Genomic DNA, 19760 nt, shown 5'->3' on the forward strand with positions numbered 1-19760 from the left:
TTTTTTTTTTTAAATAATGCGCTAATATTTTAGATCACAAACTACCATATTTAAGTTACAAAACATTCATGATATTATTCCAATCACATCTCAATGATTGGAGAATAAACTTCTTTATTCTTTCATGATATTATTCCAATCACATCTCAATGATTGGAGAATAAACTTCTTTATTCTTGATAGAATATAAATACTATTATAATATCTTATTTAGTTACACAGTAATATTATTTGTATACACACAATATTTATATATAATATATTTATTATGTATTATATATTATTGTAATAATAATATTTTTAATTATAACATGTGAGTGAAAATAATTTAAAATTTTAAAAATAACTAAATTCTATATTTTTCCTTCACTTTCTTATTATTTCTCAAAATAATTTAAAAAAATAGGTATAGAAATGCAACATTTTAAAAACATTAGGTATATTTACCGCAAAAAAAAAAGTTTGGGTATAAGAGTATAACCTTAGATATATATATATATATATGGAATTTCTCATATAGGAGCTTTATTTTAAGCCCTACCAGTGAGACTCTCAGTGTTCTCGACCTTTGATAAATTTTTGGCGCGATTTTTAGAAAATTCTGAATAGTTTACAGTACCGAAAATTAGGTTCAAACATGTTGTTGCACGTGTAACTAATTTTTTTTATAAGCGTGGAAAACAACATGTTTGAACCTAGTTTTTCGATACTGTAAACTATTCTGAATTTTTTGAAAATTTACAAGATGCTCTAAACAACTACAATATACACGGAAAAAAAAAAATCACGCCAAAAACTGTTCACGAGTCAAGAACACTAAAGAGCCCCATCGATAGAACTTAAAGTGAAGCCTCTGTCAAAGAATTATTCTATATATATATTTTCACGTTAAATAATAATAAATAATAATGTTATGTTTTTTTTATTCATTTCACTAGACTTATCTCTATCTATCCAACCAAAGAGAAGGAAGGTCACAATTAATAGGTGGTTTGGGCATAGAGAATTTAATAGCCAACTTTTTAGGTATACTTTATATTATTGTCATCAATAAAGGTTATGGACCCATATGTAGTCCAAATTGAAGAAGTGAGTTATCAACTTTCAATTCAGCAAAAAAAAAATAAAAAATCAACTTTCAAGGCCTATTGGTCACTTGAAAAAAGGCCCAAAAGAACCTATAGCTTAATAAAGCAGGACAATAACCCTAGTTTCTGCTTAATTTCAAACAAAAATTACTACACATGTTTGAAAAAGTCATTAAAATTTTGCAACTATTAATCTTTAATAGGTTTATATGTACTTTATCAAAGGAAAAATCAAAAGTACATACACAACAGACAAAACACAGAAGCTTTGTTAGATTATATTGTAGCAAAACAGTCCTCTGTTTCTCAAGTATTTCAAACATTTTTTGACTCTAAAAACTTCAAAGTATGAATCATGAGATATGTCATTCCAATTTCATTATAGCTCCAACTCATCAAAACATTATGCATTTCATTATGTGTTTAGATGAACAAAATATTTGATAAAGATAAGACCAAACCCATTATACAAAAACCACAACAAAAAATCTCCTAAGATCAAAACCAAGTGCTAAAAAAACCAATAAATATAACTTCATCTGTGAAATGTTTCATAAAGATAAAGAACAAACCCTAAAGCCACAACAAAATTTTTCCCAAGATCAGAAAACTTGTCAACTAAACCAGAACTATGAATTGAACCCTACTCATAAACATAATTACTTTACAACTAAAGCTCTTCAGGAATACTCTGAAGAACTTTTCTTCCACCATAGCTAGAAGTAGGGAGTGGAGAAAGATCAACTGAAACCCTATTGACTGGAATTTTCTCAAGCTCTTGGGCAACATCCTTGAACTCAAGCTTTCCTCCTTCTTTGCACTTGGATAAAAGCCTAGCAGCTTCTTGTTTTGTCATGGTAACTTTCACTCTCACAACTCCTTTGTTCTCTTCTTCTGAACAAACCTGGCTCTTAGTAGTAGTAATTGTAGTACATATGGTTTCTTTGGATGGGTTTTTCTTGATCAAGGGCTCTTTAATCTCCAAGGAAGAATAATAAGAGTTGCTTATTCCATTCTTTGGTTTCTTGTTCTTCTTCTTACTCAACTCATCTCTGTATATGATTTCTTTGGTGTGATTGGTTGGTTTTTTGTGGTCTAGTGATAACATTTCTTCTAGTGAAATTTTGTTGAAGAAACCCACCAAAGTGTTCAACATTTTTTTTTCTTTTTTGGAAGAGAATAAGAAGATGAAGAAGAAGAAGATGATGATGATGATGATGGGTTATGTGAGATGGTTTGTGAAGAAATAATAGGTTTGTATTTATAGATAAATATTAAGCTAAGTTAAAAAAGACTATGCTCTTCTTCTGTCTTCTGGTTTAGTAAAAGGTTGATTATCTGACTTAATGTTTTTTAATTAATTTATTTTTTTGGTTGTTGAGTAAATTCTACTTAATAACCCGTTTAATTCCACGAGGTTAGGGTTCAAGATAGAACATTGACTTGTTGACTGCTAGTGAAACTTTATTAAAATAAAATAATATATATTTATATATATATATGAAACAAAGGGCATATAAATATTTATATTTAGATGAGTGGGAATAGTTTATTTACTCAATCTTTTAAAATATTTCACTAAATTTTTTTTTATTTTACATCAAAATGTTTACAATATACAGCATATCAACTTCTCTATGTATTTCTTTACACAATTTAAATATTATGTCCTTAAACATTTTTATTAATTTAAAATAATAAAAATAACTAATAAATTTGGAAAGAAAAAGAAATTAAAAAAATGTTTAAAGGAGCTCTTAAAAATCTATAAATATAAAGAAGTTTCATTTTAAAAAAATAGTTTAAAGGAACTATTGGATGATAATTTTAACAATTTTTTATATAATTATAAGGAATTCTCTTTTTAGATGAGCTATTGGGAATGCTCTTATATTGGTTAAAAGAATCATGCAATACATGTTTCTTAGTGTTATTTAAAAAATGTATTAGTTTATTTTTATTTTGCTTTTTTATTATCATATAAATTTTAAATAAATAAATAATGTTATAAATTATAAAATAATAACATAAAAATATTAAAAAATAAATCAAAATATTTTTTACAATTTAAAAAAAATAAAATAATTTTAAAAAAAATTGTTAAACTAATAATAGATATACACTTTTTATATATAAAGATATAAAATGTGAGTATTTAATGAATTTTTAGTTTAACAATTCTTTTTCAGTTAATTTTAATATTCTTACAAATATTTAACAAAATATACTTTTAAAACTAATTGAAAAATACAATTTATGATTTAAAAAATTATCATATTATTATAATTTAAAAAAAATGGTAGAAAATGTCTTGGTTTACATTTTTTTAGGGTATATACTTAGTTGGTACCTGTGTTTTATCGAAATACAGATTTGGTACTCTATGTTTTCAATAATATTGATCTCATACCCTATAATTTGAAATTGTTCATACTTGATACCCTAGACTCAAATTTGATCAATAAAAAATTATCAATATGACCAATATATCCTTAATTATATGTAATCAAGTAATTAAATTTGAATTTAAAACTCATTTAATTAAATACAGTTTGATCATATTGATAAAATTTTATTGACCACATTATAGCCCAGGATGCCAAGTATGCATGATTTCAAATTATAAAGTATCAGATGAGAATTATTGAAAATAAATGATACTGAGTCAGTATTTCGATAAAACAGAATATGTATTTATCTCTTTTTAATATGTTTATATTATTTATTTATTTAAAATTCATATGACAATTAAAAAAATTATATAATATATTTTATAAATAAAACTAAATAACTTTTCACTTAGTATAATAACAAGTATAAAAACAACCAAGTTTACGTATAACATTTTGGTATAAGGAATAAATATACATTATATAATAGGATAACAATACTGACTATTTTTTTTTTCAAGATGCGTTTCAAACAATACCAACTTATTATTTTTTGGGGGCTAATGACATTTTTATTTTTAAGAGACTTCAGTACAAATATTTTTTTTTTGGGGCTGTGCATACTATCGCAAAATGCCAATGTAGCCTAATTTAACAAAAATATATAACATTTAATTAATATATATTTAATTTGACTGTAACTCTCAATGTTACAAATAATAATATGTTAATATTTCGTTTCTCTAATTGTACTAGAGATTCTAGATTGCATTAGTTTTACTTTGAAACACTCACTGACCCAGCATAAAATTTTTATAACACGTTTACATATACTTGTAATTTTTATATGAATAAATAGTATTTTTGTTCCCCGAACACTATGACTACTATATGATTGTTCCCTCTGAATGATTCGTGATATAAAAAATTCTCCCGAACTATGCACGTTATTAAAATATGTGACTTCGGTCAGATTTTGTTGGCTAACAGATTAATAATGATGTATTTTGTCTGTTGATGTGGCACTGCCATGTGTAGAATAATTAGCAATTCACCCCCCAACTTTAACCACTTCAAAATTGTGTTATTTTTATTAAAACTAATTTAATTTTTTTTTAAGAAAACCTCATTTTTTTCTTAAAAATAATAATTATATCCTTAAAAATTAAATAAAAAAATATTTTAAAAGATTAAGAAAATAAACAATACAAAAAGTTTCTAACTAACTAAATAAATTTTTAAATACTCAAAAATTAAAAATCTAATTAATAACAAATATTTTTTTTTACTTTTTCTTTTCTTTTACAATATAAAATAAATATATTTTAAAATAAAAATTAAAAATAAATCATAAAACAAAGTTTGTTCCCTTTCGTCCTCCTCCTCTTAAATTATTATTTTTTTATTTAAGTCATTCTTCATTTGTCATCTTCTTTAATTAAAGGTTTTTTATTTTTTTATTTTAGTATTTATTTAAATTTTCATTCTAAAATAGATTAATTTTATATTATAAAAAAAAAAGAAAAACTAAAACTAAAAAAGAGTTATTTGTTATTAATTAAAATTTTAATTTTTTAAGGATTTAATTATTTTAAGAATTTTTTTTTAATGAAATGAGTATTATTTGGTAGCAGTCAAAGTTCGAGGGCAGAATTGTTAATTATTCTACACATGGCAATGCCACATCTACATACAAAATGCCACATCATCATTCTGTTAGCCACATAGGACGAAATCTAACAAAAGTCTCATATTTCAGTAACGTGCATGGTTCGAAAGAAATTTTTAACATTGCAAATCATTTGGGGGGCACGATCATATATTATTCATAGTTCGGGGGGCAAAAATGTAATTTATTCTTTTTATATTGTCATTTTACTTTCTCATTATTTTTTTTAAGTTTCCTTTGACAGAATAACCTACTTTTAAAGTTATTTTGTACTCTAGCCTACTTTCGATAATTATTTGCAGAATGGACTCTGACAATTTAAACAGACAACTAGTCGAAAATTTTAGACAGCTGATCAAAAAATTTAGACAACTGGTCGAAAATTTTAGACAACTAGTCAAAAAATTTAGACAACTGATCAAATTTTTAGACAAAGACCATTTACAAAAAAAATATCAAACTCAAAAGTAAGCCAGTATACGAAATCACTTAAAAATGGTAAATACCATTTTGGACCCTATGTTTTGTAAAAGTTACAGATCGGACACTTTATTTTGTTAAATGATAATTTAGACCATGTGTTTTGCAAAATAAAACAAAATAGTATCTTATACCCAATTTTGGTAAAAAAAAATCAAATATAATCTTTCATTCTTAGCTCCTCAACCATTTTTCCTACTTCTCTGAACTCATTGCATCACTAATGACCAAATAATTGATCTTATAATTGAACATATTTTTTACCAAAATTAAGTAAAAGGTACTTTTTTGTTCTATTTTGCAAAACGCATGTCCGAATCGTCATTTACCAAAACATAAAGGCGGATCTGTAACTTTTGCAAAACTCAAAGTCTAAAATAGTATTTACCCCATAAAAAAAATATCATTCTCACAAATTTCTCATTTATTTTTATTTTTGTTTGCACGTTTGAACAATACATCTCTATGTTTTTACTAATAAATATTGAATTTATGCTAATAAAATTCTACATATATCTGCTCCCATAAGTATCAACTGCTTAACTAGTTTGATTTGATTTGATTTTTAACTAATAAAAGCAATATTTATTTGTATCTTTTATAGTTTTATGTATAATTCAAGGTGATTATTTTTTACCATTTAGGGCGTGAGCAGAACGGTATTGAACGGTTTCAAGTCAAGTGAATTGACATAAGTTAATATGAATTGACCACAAGAAGTAATAACCCAAAAAAAAAAAAAAAATAGAAGGTTTGAAATGGTCAATTAATTAGTCTTTCAGTCTTCATATAAATAAATATATATTTATTTTATTTGATTTTTGTAAAACTTTATTTCTTCGTATAAACATTATAAAATATATCATGTAATTATATATTATAGTATGATATTATGTAGTTTTTGATTGCATACTATACACAATAACAAGTTATTTAAGAGATTCCAATTAGTTCCAAATTGCATATGACACCAATAGATATCATACAAATATTGTATGCCAACTCATAACAAATTATTTTGGATACCAATTAGTACCGAATGACATAAGATACCAATAAATATCATATTGTATACTAGCTGATCATAACAAGTTATTTTGGATACCAACTAGTATATATACCAAAGTGCATAACAATTAATACACAATTACATATGATACCAACAAATTATTTTGGATACCAATTAGTACCAAATTACATATGATATCAACAAATATCCGATTGTATATACTAGCTTGTATAGGATATCTCTAATAAGTAGTTAAATATTAATTATGTAGTAGTATACTACAACACAAAGTAAATGGAGAAATATAATAATAATGATTATAAAGTAACTATTATTTTGATACTATTTAGTGGTTTATGTGATTTTTTTAGGAGCTAAACTAATAAATGATAACAAAATAAAATATAGAATACCAAATAGTATCCAAATAAATCAATTCTTAATATTGAAGTAAACATGGAACATTGTTCATTCAAAATAAAAATTTACTACTTATAAATTGTTTAAAAAAACATAGAACTCAAAAATTAGGGATTGAAAACTCAGTCGTAAAAAGCAAAGAAAATAAGGAAAAAATTGATTTAGTCATAATTAGCAAAGCAATTAATTAAGCAAATGTAATAAATTAATATTTCCAATTGGGTATATTATACACATAATTATTGAATTAATAAATTAGTTTATATTAAAAAAGTAGTGGGTATACTAAATAAGTAAATAAAACTTGAATATTTGTTATTTAAGTTAATAAATATTATGTTGACGTCGTTTTTCGTCAAACAGTGAAAGAAGAGCACAAAAAACAATAATAGATAATGACCAAATACAATAAAACAAATCAAACACATGATTTTTACGTGGTTCAGCAGTTAAATCTGCCTAGTCCACGAGTCTCTGTTATTAATCTCAAGATTATCTCTGAAAATTCTCAAACATGAATTCTTCAGAGTTTTCTCTCAATGATCAGAATTTCGGTCCTCTACAGTGTTGCATGGCCTCTCTATTTATAGAGAAAGCTGCAGAATACTATCCCACATATTTTGGGTAGTTACTCTTTTTATGAATAAAATAAATGGCTTTAAATGCCTATAATCAGATATAAAAGGAAACGTCCCTGAAGACCAGGAAACGCTTAACTAATCAAATAATATCTCACGATTCCAGGGGATTTACATTAATGAATGAGGATAACATCTCATATTTATAATACTTGTAGATATTCAAGATGGTTATCACGTATCTCTAAGGCTTTAGTCTCCCAGGTTTCCTGTCACCTTTCGAACTGGAGACATCTTCCGAGGTCACTCAACCTGTTCGAGATCGTATGCGCGTCGAGCTCGGGAACCCTGATCCGAAGCTGTCTCCGAAGATGAATGTGTTCCCGGAGCTATATTTCGAGATCATGCACTCTTCGAGGCCTGCAAGCTCGGCATATGATCCTGGGGCTTGCTTCCAACCTTATGAGTCCACTTATTTGCGAATCCAACTTTCGAGGTCATAACTAACATGGCTCGAAATCTGGGTATAACATTTTGCCCCCTCAAAAGTATTTGTTCGAATCCTAAGAGAAGGAAACTTTTGAACTACTTTTCTTGAGAACTGTACCGTCACACCTTTGAAAATGGACACGCGTCAGCTGGGTATTGCTTACTTTTGGTACTTGAGTGCCTTGGAAACACGCCCACGATCGTCCGTCTGATAACTTTTCGGCGCCTTCTTGTCATTGATCCCCATCCGTTCGATCTAGTAAGGATTTCACTCGACGCTCCTGATTAAGTCCTTTTCCCCACTTATATATACAAGACCCCACTCTTCATCTTCTTCTTCACTTTTACCTTCATTCGCCATAAGCAAAAAAAAGAAAAACAAACTCAGAGACCTCTTTGCAAAATTCCTATTCTGTGCATGTTTTCTCGACCAAATAAGCAAAGGAATCCTGGTCTGTTCGAGTCAGTGAGTTCTTTCTTGCAACCTCTTCTTCGATCGACGATCTCTCTGCAATCGCCATTACTGTGTAAGTATGCCATTTTTGTTTTTCATTCTGCCAGTTTTTATTTAAACTGTTCTTGCTGTGTATCTGTTTATACTGGTTTGCATCCACGATAGGAAGTTTTAACCCGATAGGCTTTCATGCCTTTTAGACTTTCATTCTGGATTTTCGTCTCTGGTTTATACACAGTTTTGACGTTTGAATGTGGTTCCCATTTTCTGGGTTTTGAAATTTTTAGGTAACGTTTCTTGTGCACTAAGCTTTCGGATAAAAACGTGGGTCTTGATAAATGCACGAAACCCAAAAACGCCTTTCCTGGTTAACCACCACTCTTCTTTCCCTTGAATTTCGGGATTTTCAAAAAATTATCCATGCTCCTTTTCCTTTTCGTGGAATACACGCCCCTGACTCTTCAATAAGGATCTTAGTATTTAGTGTCTCGTTCCTAAATTTCCGAGCTCATTCCATCGAGCTCGTGATTCTTGCATGCATGGCCCTCACCATATTTTCTTTCTCGTTAGATGTCACAGAATCTGGAAAGACGGTGGGGGTCATTGCTGGCAATCCCTTACGAGCCAAAATCTCCGAGCCCATAATCGCTCTTTGCCCGGAACAAACGCCGGATAAGAGAGTACGAGCTTGCACGCGAGCAGGAAGACATTCGAGCCCACTATCGCCGCCAGATAAACGAGGTCATTGAAAAGAAGAGAAGAGTTCTTCGGGAGGCCCTCTATCCGGAGCTCAATTCAGGACCTAGGCCAATCCCCCTCGACCCTGCGTTAAGAGTTACTGTTGCATATCGTCCAGGGGAACTCCAGTTTTACTTAATGGGGGAACCTTCCTCCTCACAGCCGAGGAGGGAGATGTTCGAGGCCGAGCTCTACTGGAGCACGGTTACCACAACCAGCCAAATATTTGAAATACTGGCCTTCCATGGCCTTCATTTGTCAGGCACCTTGAAGTGTCGAGCTCCGACTGGTCAAGAACGGAGTTGTTTCGCCCCTGGCGGCCGCGATGCCACAGTGAAATATGCGGCATGGAGCCAAGAACATATGAGGGCTGGAGCACTGCTGCCCTTGAAGTCTTTTTTCAAAGACTTTACTGATTTCGTTGGGTTGGCTCCGTTCCAACTCAATACTAATTCGTACAGGGTGCTGTCTGCCCTGAGGTCCTTATTCCACAAGCTGGGGTGGGAAGGACCTTCACCTCAAGAGATTTTATATCTCTTTTGTTTGAAAAGTAACCCCTCTCGAGCTCGGGGAGGGGATGGTTTTTACTATCTCTCGAGCTACCCCAAAGAGACGAAGGTTTTTGGGGATCTCCCCAACCACCCGCCTGATTTCAAGAGGGCCTTCTTCTGGACAGATGGTCTGTCCCCGTCTCGACATTACTCGTTCAGACAGATTCGTAAGTATTCTCGTTACTTTTATTCCTGAGCTCGAGACTTTAGTTCTTAAATCCACATTTAGTTGAAATGTGTTTCGTTTTTCAGCTAACTTTCAACGTCCCACCCCTAATGAAGCGATGAAGAGGCACAGAGAGGCCTTACTCCAACTCCCTTATGGTAGGAGGTCTCTCTCGTACCTATTACATGAGGGCAAGCTCCGAGCTTGTGGGCTATTGGAAGAGGGCCAGTCAACCTCTGACTGGTCCAGCAAAAAATATGAACACTAGGAGGAGGTGCCACTGCCCACAGGCGCCCTTCCTCCGAGGAGAGAAAGGAGGCCATCACTCCCAGTTCGTCTGAGGAGTCCGCGGTCCGGGAATGAGGCCAATGATGAAGCCTCGAGCTCGGACTCAGATGAAGGTAAAGTCCTCCCTACCTCGAGGATGTGGTCCCCCACATTACTAGAACACAGGCCCAATAGGTTAGTCTCGTGCCCACAGGATAGATACCACTTCTACATATGGATTTGGGTAGATGACTGTGTCCATAGGTTCGATAGTGGGCTCGGGAAATACGATACCATGTACACCGCGGACGAGGTGTGGAATGGGATAGCTGTGCAGTACGGGACCAATGATTATAGGGACCTCTCGAGGTTATCACCTACTTATAAGGAAGGCACTCCCCCCGCCTCCTCTGAAGACGGGGGAATTTCATGGTCCCCAAGCTCGAGCTCGGGGGAGAGTTCCAGTTAGGTTTCTTCTATCATCACTCTATATGTCTGATACCGAAATTACTTGATGTACACTTCTCTTTTACTGACTCACTGTGTCGTGACTTGTGCAGGCGAGATGGACTCCGACCTTGACACCCTTATCGACAATGCGGGCGCCAAGAGGACCAAACGCCCTAGGGCGGGGTCACTGAAGACTGGCCAGCCGGGCAAAGGCTCCAAGAGATCCAAGAAGACACCTCCCCTTGCCCCGCCGGTTTTGAGCTCTGTTGCTGCGTCGACTGTCCAGGCTAGCGCCTCCACGACTATGCTATCCTCGCAGGTCATCGTCTCCGCGGTTGCACCGACTTCGCTGGTTGGTGCCCCTGCCATTGTTGAGTCCCAACCTCCTGTGGTGGGCGAAACGTCTTCTGCTCAACTTTCCAGAAGACCTTCTGCTTCTCGAGTTCAGAAGCTAACAATCTCCACCCATATGGACTCATATGTGGTGGACAATGCTGCTGGACCTCACGGATCTACGCTGATCTCGGATGTCATGTCCCGGATCGGCCAGAGCTATGGCAGTTTCGAAGCTCCCCAGTGGCAGTGGTTAACCGGCACCCGAGACCGCACTGTTCTTTATGAGAAGAGTATCGAGCACACTGCTGCGGTAAGTATTCTTCTATATTCCTTTTGCTTACATTCATACTGACCGGAGGCTAATGGTGGTTTCTTCCCCTTTTTTTTTTCAGGCTCTTGCCTTCACTGCCCAGCTCAATTACGAGCTGAACAACGAGATCCATTCGAGCAGGACTCATGCTCAAGAGGCGAAGGACCTCCACCTTAGAGCGAACGACGATCTGAAGGCGGCGAATGCTAAGCTTGAGGCAGTGGTTAAGGAGCGTGAGGACATGGCCAAGGAGCTCGGAAAGCTGAGAGCTGAACTCAAGGAGCAAAAGAAAGATAACACCCAGCTTCGGGAGACCAATAAGAAGCTCGAAGAGGACAAGGCCGCCACCTTCGACATCATAGAGGATGCCAAAACTCGCCTTCTTGCCGAGTACAAAGAAAATAAGGAAAAGGCAGTCGACTCAGCCATGTACCGGATGCGGGCTTATAATGAAGATCTGGACACCAGCTTCTTAGGTCCCCACGAGGCGCCGCTTCTTGAACGATGGAATGCTCGGCTCGAGAAGGAAGAGGTTGAACAGCTCGAGAAGGAGAAGGCTGCTCCGGACACCGTTTCGGAGGGAGCTCAGGAGGATAGTCATGCTATTCGTCCTGGGGGGTCCGGTGCCACTGATGCTGAGAAGGCCAAGGAGACTCCTCTTCCTTGAATCTGACCTCGGGGAGATCAGTTATCGGGGCTGCGTCCCCTTATTTCTGTAATTATTTTAATATATGCCCACGGGGCTGATACAATTTCTTTTACCATTCTTTTATATGCTTTACATTTCTTGGCTCGAAATATTTTGCATATTTTTATATTGATGAGCCGGTTATGTTTATTTAATTCATACAAACATAGTTTGGATTTAGGCTCGAAATTCGATGTATTCATGCATAGTTTATTCGAATTATCCGCTTCCGACCTCGTTACTTATCAAGGTCGGATATTACTTTAACCATGAACTCAAGAGTACTTATATGGTATGTAATGTGAATGATCTGGTTATATCTTTTTTTGTTTAGTCACTTTTCCTCATCCTCATTTTTTGTTCCGAGGTTAAGAGTTTGAAACTATTTTTCTCTTAAGATATTCCAGCCTCGATCTCGACTTGTCTCGTGATAGGTTTAGGCTCCTACTTATCATCGATCAATTTTTTGGCTGGTTTGTTCCAGACTTGTTAAGTTTGCACATCTGGTTAACTCTAAACGTTTTAGATTTTTGGTAGTTCGGTTTTGTCCGAACTATCTAAGCTCGCGTATTTGGTTATATCCAAATACTTCATATGTTTTTGACAACTTGGTTATCTAGGCTCGCGTACTTGGTTATCTCAAAATACTTCATATATATATATTTTTTTTATTTTTTAATCTGATGGTACATATACCAATGATGCCCCCTTAATATCCTATGAGTGTGACCATAGGTTATTAAATTAAGAGAGATTGCAAAAATAAAAAGAAATTACATATGGAACAAAATAGACCTTTTATTTGATGAAATTCAAAAACAAACAAACAAACTAGTACAGATAGAAAGTCATGGTTACAGGCAACACTTTTCCTACACTATTGATAGTAAGGTCTAAGGTGTTCGCCATTCCATGCTCGCGGTACTAGGCTTCCGTCTAATCTCGCTAGTTTGTATACGCCAGGTCGGATGACTGACTCTATCTGGTATGGTCCTTCCCAATTCGGCCCGAGCACTCCAGCTGCTGGATCTCGGGTTGCCAAGAATACGCGTCTTAATACCAGATCTCCCATTCCGAACTTCGATCTCGAACCCTCTTATTGAAATATCATGTGGTTCGTTGCTGGTAGGCAACTTTTCTCAGCTGAGCCTCTTCTCTTTTTTCATCAATCAAGTCTAGGGTTTCCTCGAGCTGAGTGTGATTGGAACTTTGATCGTAAATCTGAGTTCGAATCGTTGGGATTTCGACCTCGATGGGCAACATTGCCTCGCAGCCGTATGCTAGAGAGAACGGGGTATGCCCTGTTGAGGTCTGAGCTGTGGTCCTATACCCCCAAAGGACTTGAGGTAATTCCTCGGGCCATCTTCCTTTTGCTTCTTCCAACTTTTTCTTCAGAGAACTCTTGAGAGTTTTGTTAACGACCTCGACCTGACCATTCGCTTGAGGGTGAGCCACAGATGAAAAACTCTTTATTATGCCGTTCTTTTCGCAAAAGCTGGTGAACAAGTCGCAATCGAACTGGGTTCCGTTATTGGATACGATTTTTCTCGGCATTCCGTATCGGCATACAATGTTCTTTACCATGAAATCAAGGATCTTTTTTGAAGTTATGGTCGCCAATGGTTCAGCCTCCGTCCATTTCGTGAAGTAATCAACGGCGACTACAACATATTTTACTCCGCCTTTGCCAGTCGGGAGAGAGCCTATGAGGTCGATGCCCCATACTGCGAAAGGCCATGGGGATGTCAACATGGTCAGTTCGGATGGTGGAGCTCGGGGTATCGTGGCGAATCTCTGGCATTTGTCGCACTTCTTCACATACTCGAAAGAATCTGTTTTAATGGTTGGCCAGAAATATCCTTGGCGTATGATCTTCTTGGACAGGCTATGCCCCCCGGTGTGGTCTCCGCAGAACCCTTCATGAATTTCTTCAATGGTCTTCTTTGCCTCGGGAGGGGTTACACATCTAAGTAGCGGCATGGAATACCCTATTCTGTATAGCTTTCCGTCCAGAATGGTGTAACGAGGAAGTTGATACATCAACTTTCGAGCCTGATTTCGATCTTTTGGAAGAATCCCATTCTCGAGATAGTCAACTATCGGACTCATCCAGGTCGGCTCCGTCTCGATCATGCACACATCTTCCTCGTCTGGCTCAGTAATGCTGGGTGTTAACAGGTGTTCTATGGGTACAACATTCAGCTCTTCATTTTCGACGGAGGTGGCAAGTCGAGCTAAGGCATCTGCATTTGAGTTTCGTTCTCGGGGAACCTGTTCGATTGCATAAAATTCAAAATACTCCAATGCAGATTTTGCCTTCTCCAGATAAGCTGCCATTCTTGTGCCACGAGCCTGGTATTCTCCCAAGATTTGATTAACCACGAGCTGGGAGTCACTGTAGCAATGAATGGCTTTGGCCTTGAGCTCCTTTGCTATTCGTAGTCCCGCAAGTAGAGCCTCGTACTCGGCCTCATTATTCGATGCTTTAAAGCCGAATCTCAAAGCAGAGTGAAATTTGCTCCCCGCGGGGGTGATCAGAATAACCCCTGCCCCTGCTCCATTTTCATTTGACGAGCCATCGACGTAAAGTTTCCACAGCTTGTGGGTCGTGGTTATTACTTCGTCGTCGGCTATACCAGTACATTCCACTATAAAGTCCGCCAATGCCTGTGCCTTAATGGTCGTTCTTGGATGGTAGATGATCTCGAACTGTCCGAGTTCAACAGCCCATTTAAGAAGTCGACCTGAAGCCTCTGGTTTAGACAGGACCTGCCTAAGTGGTTGATCTGTCAGTACATGGATGGGATGTGCCTGAAAATAAGGGCGGAGCTTACGAGATGAATGGATTAGACTGAGGGCGAGTTTTTCCATCAATGGATACCTTGACTCTGCCCCTAGTAATCTTTTACTGATGTAGTAGACGAGTTTTTGCACTTTTTCTTCCTCTCGAACGAGCACCGCGCTTATTGCGTGCTCGGTGGTTGAGAGGTATAGGTACAATACTTCTCCCGTCTCAGGTTTTGACAGGATGGGTGGTTCAGCTAGGTGCTTTTTGAGCTCCTGAAAGGCCAGCTCGCACTCCTCTGTCCATTCAAACTTCTTACTTCCTCTCAATAAGTTGAAGAATGGAAGGCCACGATCCGTTGACTTTGAAATGAATCTGCTTAGGGCTGCCATCCTGCCGGTTAAGCTTTGAACATCTTTGTGCTTCCGAGGTGAAGGCATGTTAATCAGGGCCTTAATCTTGTCGGGGTTGGCCTCGATTCCACGAGAGTTTATAATAAAGCCCAGAAATTTTCCCGAAGATACCCCAAAAGTGCACTTCTGAGGATTTAGCTTCATGTTGTATTTCTTGAGCACGCCAAAGCACTCTTCGAGGTCATCAACATGGTTCTTGTTAAGTTGAGACTTTACAAGCATGTCATCAACATAAACTTCCATGCTGTTCCCTATTTGCTCTGAAAACATCATGTTTACGAGCCGCTGATACGTGGCTCCAGCATTCTTAAGTCCGAATGGCATGACATTATAGCAGTAGAGCCCTTTATCTGTGATGAAGCTCGTATGTTCTTGGTCGGGGGCATGCATGGGAATCTGGTTATACCCAGAATAGGCATCCATGAATGACATCAGGCCATGCCCCGCTGTGGCGTCCACGAGCTGGTCAATCCTTGGCAGCGAAAAACAATCTTTTGGGCAAACTTTGTTGAGATCTGAGTAGTCAATACAGGTTCTCCACGTCCCATTGGGCTTTGGGACCAACACTGGATTGGCTACCCACTCAGGGTAAAAGGCATCCCTAATGAAATGGTTTGGTTTTAACCTATCAACTTCCTCCTTTAATGCTTTCTTTCTGTCTTCGTCCAGCTGTCTTTGCTTTTGTCGCTTCGGGGGAAAGCTTTTGTCTATGTTCAATGTGTGGCTCGCTACATTCGGGCTTATCCCCACCATGTCTGAGTGTGACCATGCGAAGACATCCTGGTTTTTCTTCAGAAAGCAAATTAATTGCTATTTTGCCTCGTCTTGGAGGTGTGTACTTTATACACGGAGAAATAACTCTCTCTTTTCTTTTTCTTTCCTCCCTCAGCCTCGGGGTTATTTCCCTCGCTCTTTTTCCTCTTTGAGGGATTTTCCGAGGTAGGCTGCGGAGCTGCTGGGTCAGCCGAGGTTGAGGCGGAGTTAATGTTTATCGTTGTAGTTTCGGTCTGCGAGGTCGCCTTGAGCGTTGACCTCGCCTCCTCTACATTGACAAACCTCTGCGCTCGTCTGTAAACTCGGTTATTGACCTCACCGGTTTCCCTTGCATGTCATCCCAAAGGTCACTTCCGGGTAAAACACCAGCTCGGATAGCCATAAGGTGCCCACTGTCATCCACATCTCGAGCTCGGGCGACTTCCAGATTAAATCTCGTTAGGTAGCTTTTCAGTGTTTCGCCTGGCTGTTGTCGGACGTTGGTCAGAGTGGATGCCTCTGGTCTGACTCCCACCATAGCTCGGAACTGCTTCTTGAAGTCTCTAGACAACTGTTCCCATGAAGTTATTGAGTGTTTCTTGTACTTTTCGAACCAACTTTTGGCAGGTCCTGCCAATGATGTTGGAAACAACATGCATCTGAGCTCGTAACCCACGTTACTAGCTCTCATTATAGTGTTGAATGTACTCAGGTGACTACATGGGTCGGTTTTTCCTTCAAACGCTGGGACGTGAGGAATCCGGAATCCTTGAGGAAATTGAGTGTTGGAAATATGTGGAGCAAAAGGCTCGAGCTCCTCATCAGAGTCCTCATATCGACCATTTCCTCGTTCATTTTTTAAAAGCCTAAAGGCTTTTTCGAGCTGATCGATCCTTGCTTGGACTGGGTCAGTAGGAGGTGTTGTCTGGAATTGACTGTCATTGATCGTGATTCCAGGCTCGCGTCTCCGTGAGGGATCTCTACCCTTATTCAAGCGATCCCTCAGGTCCGGATTTGTCTGATCTTCCTTCCCCCTACTTTGATTTAGATGACTTCGCAGGTCATGACGATTATTGCGACTTCCAGTATTTTTACGACCTCGGTCGTGATTACTGACGGACCTGGTCTCTCCGGACTTGTCACTGGTGAAACTCATTGATCGGTCATTTCGTGATGTATTCTTCCCATGTCGCCTTGTCTCCGCAGTGTGAGACCGAGACGTCTGACTTTTCTCAGAGGGTGCGCCTCTCCGCTCCTGGAATGTCTCCCTGTTTCCTTGTCTTTCCCTTGAGCGTTTCTGCAGGGAGGTGAAGGATATCTTATGGGAGACGGAGGGAACCGTATAGGCGACGGTGGCTGTCGCCCTTGTCGCGGCCTAAAGGGGCCAGAATTTGCCCGAGATGGGTCAGTTGCATTCGGTGCACTCCCAGGTATCTGAGTCCGAGCCTCTGCAGGGGTTCGGTTATTCTCAGTTCCTGGAGGCACCTCCACAGGTGGGTTAGGCGGAACCCGAGCTCGGGTACTCCTCTGGGGCCTAGGAGGAGCAGAGGGCTCTGCTGGCGCCGAAGGTTGAGTCGGCCTCCTTGTGGCACCATCCTTTCGTGGACGCCCACGGGGCCTCCGGGGAGGAACATGCACGTCCCTTGGAAGAGGGACCTGGTTTTCGCGCGGAGGCGGGGGCTGAGCCACCTGTGCCTCTGCGGCTACCCTAGTCAACTCCTCATTTCGTTTGTTGGCCTCTGCCAACAGCTGTTTCAACTGCCGGTTTTCCAGTTCTACAATAGGGACGTAACGCTCAGGATTGTAGTACATGTCTTCATCCCTTGGTGGAGGCGGTGGTCCCCGGGAATCAGAAGACCCACTTCTCTCCTCAGCATCCGGGTTCTCCATTGGTTGTTTTCCAGGACGCATTGGGTAACTTTCATCAGGCGTGTTCTGATTGTTCGTGGCCATGAATCTCTCAGGGATGAATGCTTAAGGCTCTCAATGAAAGCACCAAACTGTTGACGCTGTTTTTCGTCAAACAGTGAAAGAAGAGCACAAAAAACAATAATAGATAATGGCCAAATACAATAAAACAAATCAAACACACGATTTTTATGTGGTTCAGCAGTTAAATCTGCCTAGTCCACGAGTCTCTGTTATTAATCTCAAGATTATCTCTGAAAATTCTCAAACATGAATTCTTCAGAGTTTTCTCTCAAGGATCAGAATTTCGGTCCTCTACAGTGTTGCATGGCCTCTCTATTTATAGAGAAAGCTGCAGAATACTATCCCACATATTTTGGGTAGTTACTCTTTTTATGAATAAAATAAATGGCTTTAAATGCCTATAATCAGATATAAAAGGAAACGTCCCTGAAGACCAGGAAACGCTTAACTGATCAAATAATATCCCACGATTCCAGGGGATTTACATTAATGAATGAGGATAACATCTCATATTTATAATACTTGTAGATATTCAAGATGGTTATCACGTATCTCTAAGGCTTTAGTCTCCCAGGTTTCCTGTCACCTTTCGAACTGGAGACATCTTCCGAGGTCACTCAACCTGTTCGAGATCGTATGCGTGTCGAGCTCAGGAACCCTGATCCGAAGTTGTCTCCGAAGATGAATGTGTTCCCGGAGCTATATTTCGAGATCATGCACTCTTCAAGGCCTGCAAGCTCGGCATATGATCCTGGGGCTTGCTTCCAACCTTATGAGTCCACTTATTTGCGAATCCAACTTTCGAGGTCATAACTAACATGGCTCGAAATCTGGGTATAACATATTATAATATGGGTATATTAAAATATCAATAACAAATTAGTAATTATTTATAATATAAAATGTGTAAATGTAAATCTTCCTTCTTATTTAGTTACATCGTAATATTATTTATACACACACAAAATTTATATATAATGTATTTACTATGTATTATATATTATTGTAATAATAATATTTTTAATTATAACATGTGAGTGAAAATAATTTAAAATAACCAAAATCCTATATTTTCCCTTCACTTTCTTATCATCTCTCAAAATAATTTTAAAAAATAGGTATAAAAGTGCAACATTTTAAAAACATCAGGTATATTTACCGCTAAAATAAAAGTTTGGGTATAAGAGTGTAACATTTTGAAGACATTGAGTATATTTACCGCAAAAAAAAAGTATAAAAGTGTAACATTTTGTAAACATTGTGTATTGTAGCCGTCAATTACAATTAATATAATCATTAAATATATTTGTATTAAATAATATTATAATAATAATATTTTATAATATATGAATTTATATTAATATAATTGATAAGTATCTATTTTTACAAACTTTTAAATATATATTCCGTTAAGTATTTGTAATATTCTGTTAAAGTTAACAAAAAAAACTGTGAAAACTAATAATTTTCGTTATTTACACATTTTTTTATATAAAATAGATATTGAGAAGGTGACTAAATCACAAAGAATGAAAATAAGAAAACAAAGAGACACGGAGGGATCATCCATCCAGCCAACTTATTGTCTATTTTATGTTGTTTGATATTAGATGTAGAGTCTAAAATATTGCTATTAATTTGTAGAATATAATTATGATAAAATATATTTTGTTTGGTTTATTTTCTTCCTTCTAAAAAAAGAGAAGAATTGAGTTTTGTAACCTTAGATAGATATATATATATATATAGGGAACATTTTATATAAGAATTTTACTTTTAAGTCCTACTAGTGAG

At 36.9% G+C, this 19760-nt stretch overlaps 1 protein-coding gene across 2 annotated transcripts; it reads right to left on the bottom strand.

The window, feature by feature from the left end:
* Positions 1-1480: 1480 nt before the first annotated feature.
* LOC133778600 (uncharacterized) lies at positions 1481-2322 on the bottom strand. Of its 2 annotated transcripts, XM_062218581.1 has the most exons (2): positions 1765-2322; positions 1481-1734 (listed from the first exon to the last, which is right to left on the bottom strand). In XM_062218581.1, the coding sequence occupies exons 1-2, from the start codon at positions 2242-2244 to the stop codon at positions 1732-1734; spliced, it is 483 nt and encodes a 160-aa protein (XP_062074565.1). In that variant the 5' UTR covers positions 2245-2322; the 3' UTR covers positions 1481-1731. The 2 variants fall into 2 exon arrangements, with proteins under 2 accessions (XP_062074565.1, XP_062074564.1); XM_062218580.1 differs by having other exon boundaries at positions 1481-2319.
* Between the last annotated feature and the right edge of the window lie 17438 nt (positions 2323-19760).

This window comes from Humulus lupulus, chromosome 5 (assembly GCF_963169125.1).
Source record: "Humulus lupulus chromosome 5, drHumLupu1.1, whole genome shotgun sequence".
Taxonomy (NCBI): Eukaryota; Viridiplantae; Streptophyta; class Magnoliopsida; order Rosales; family Cannabaceae; genus Humulus; species Humulus lupulus.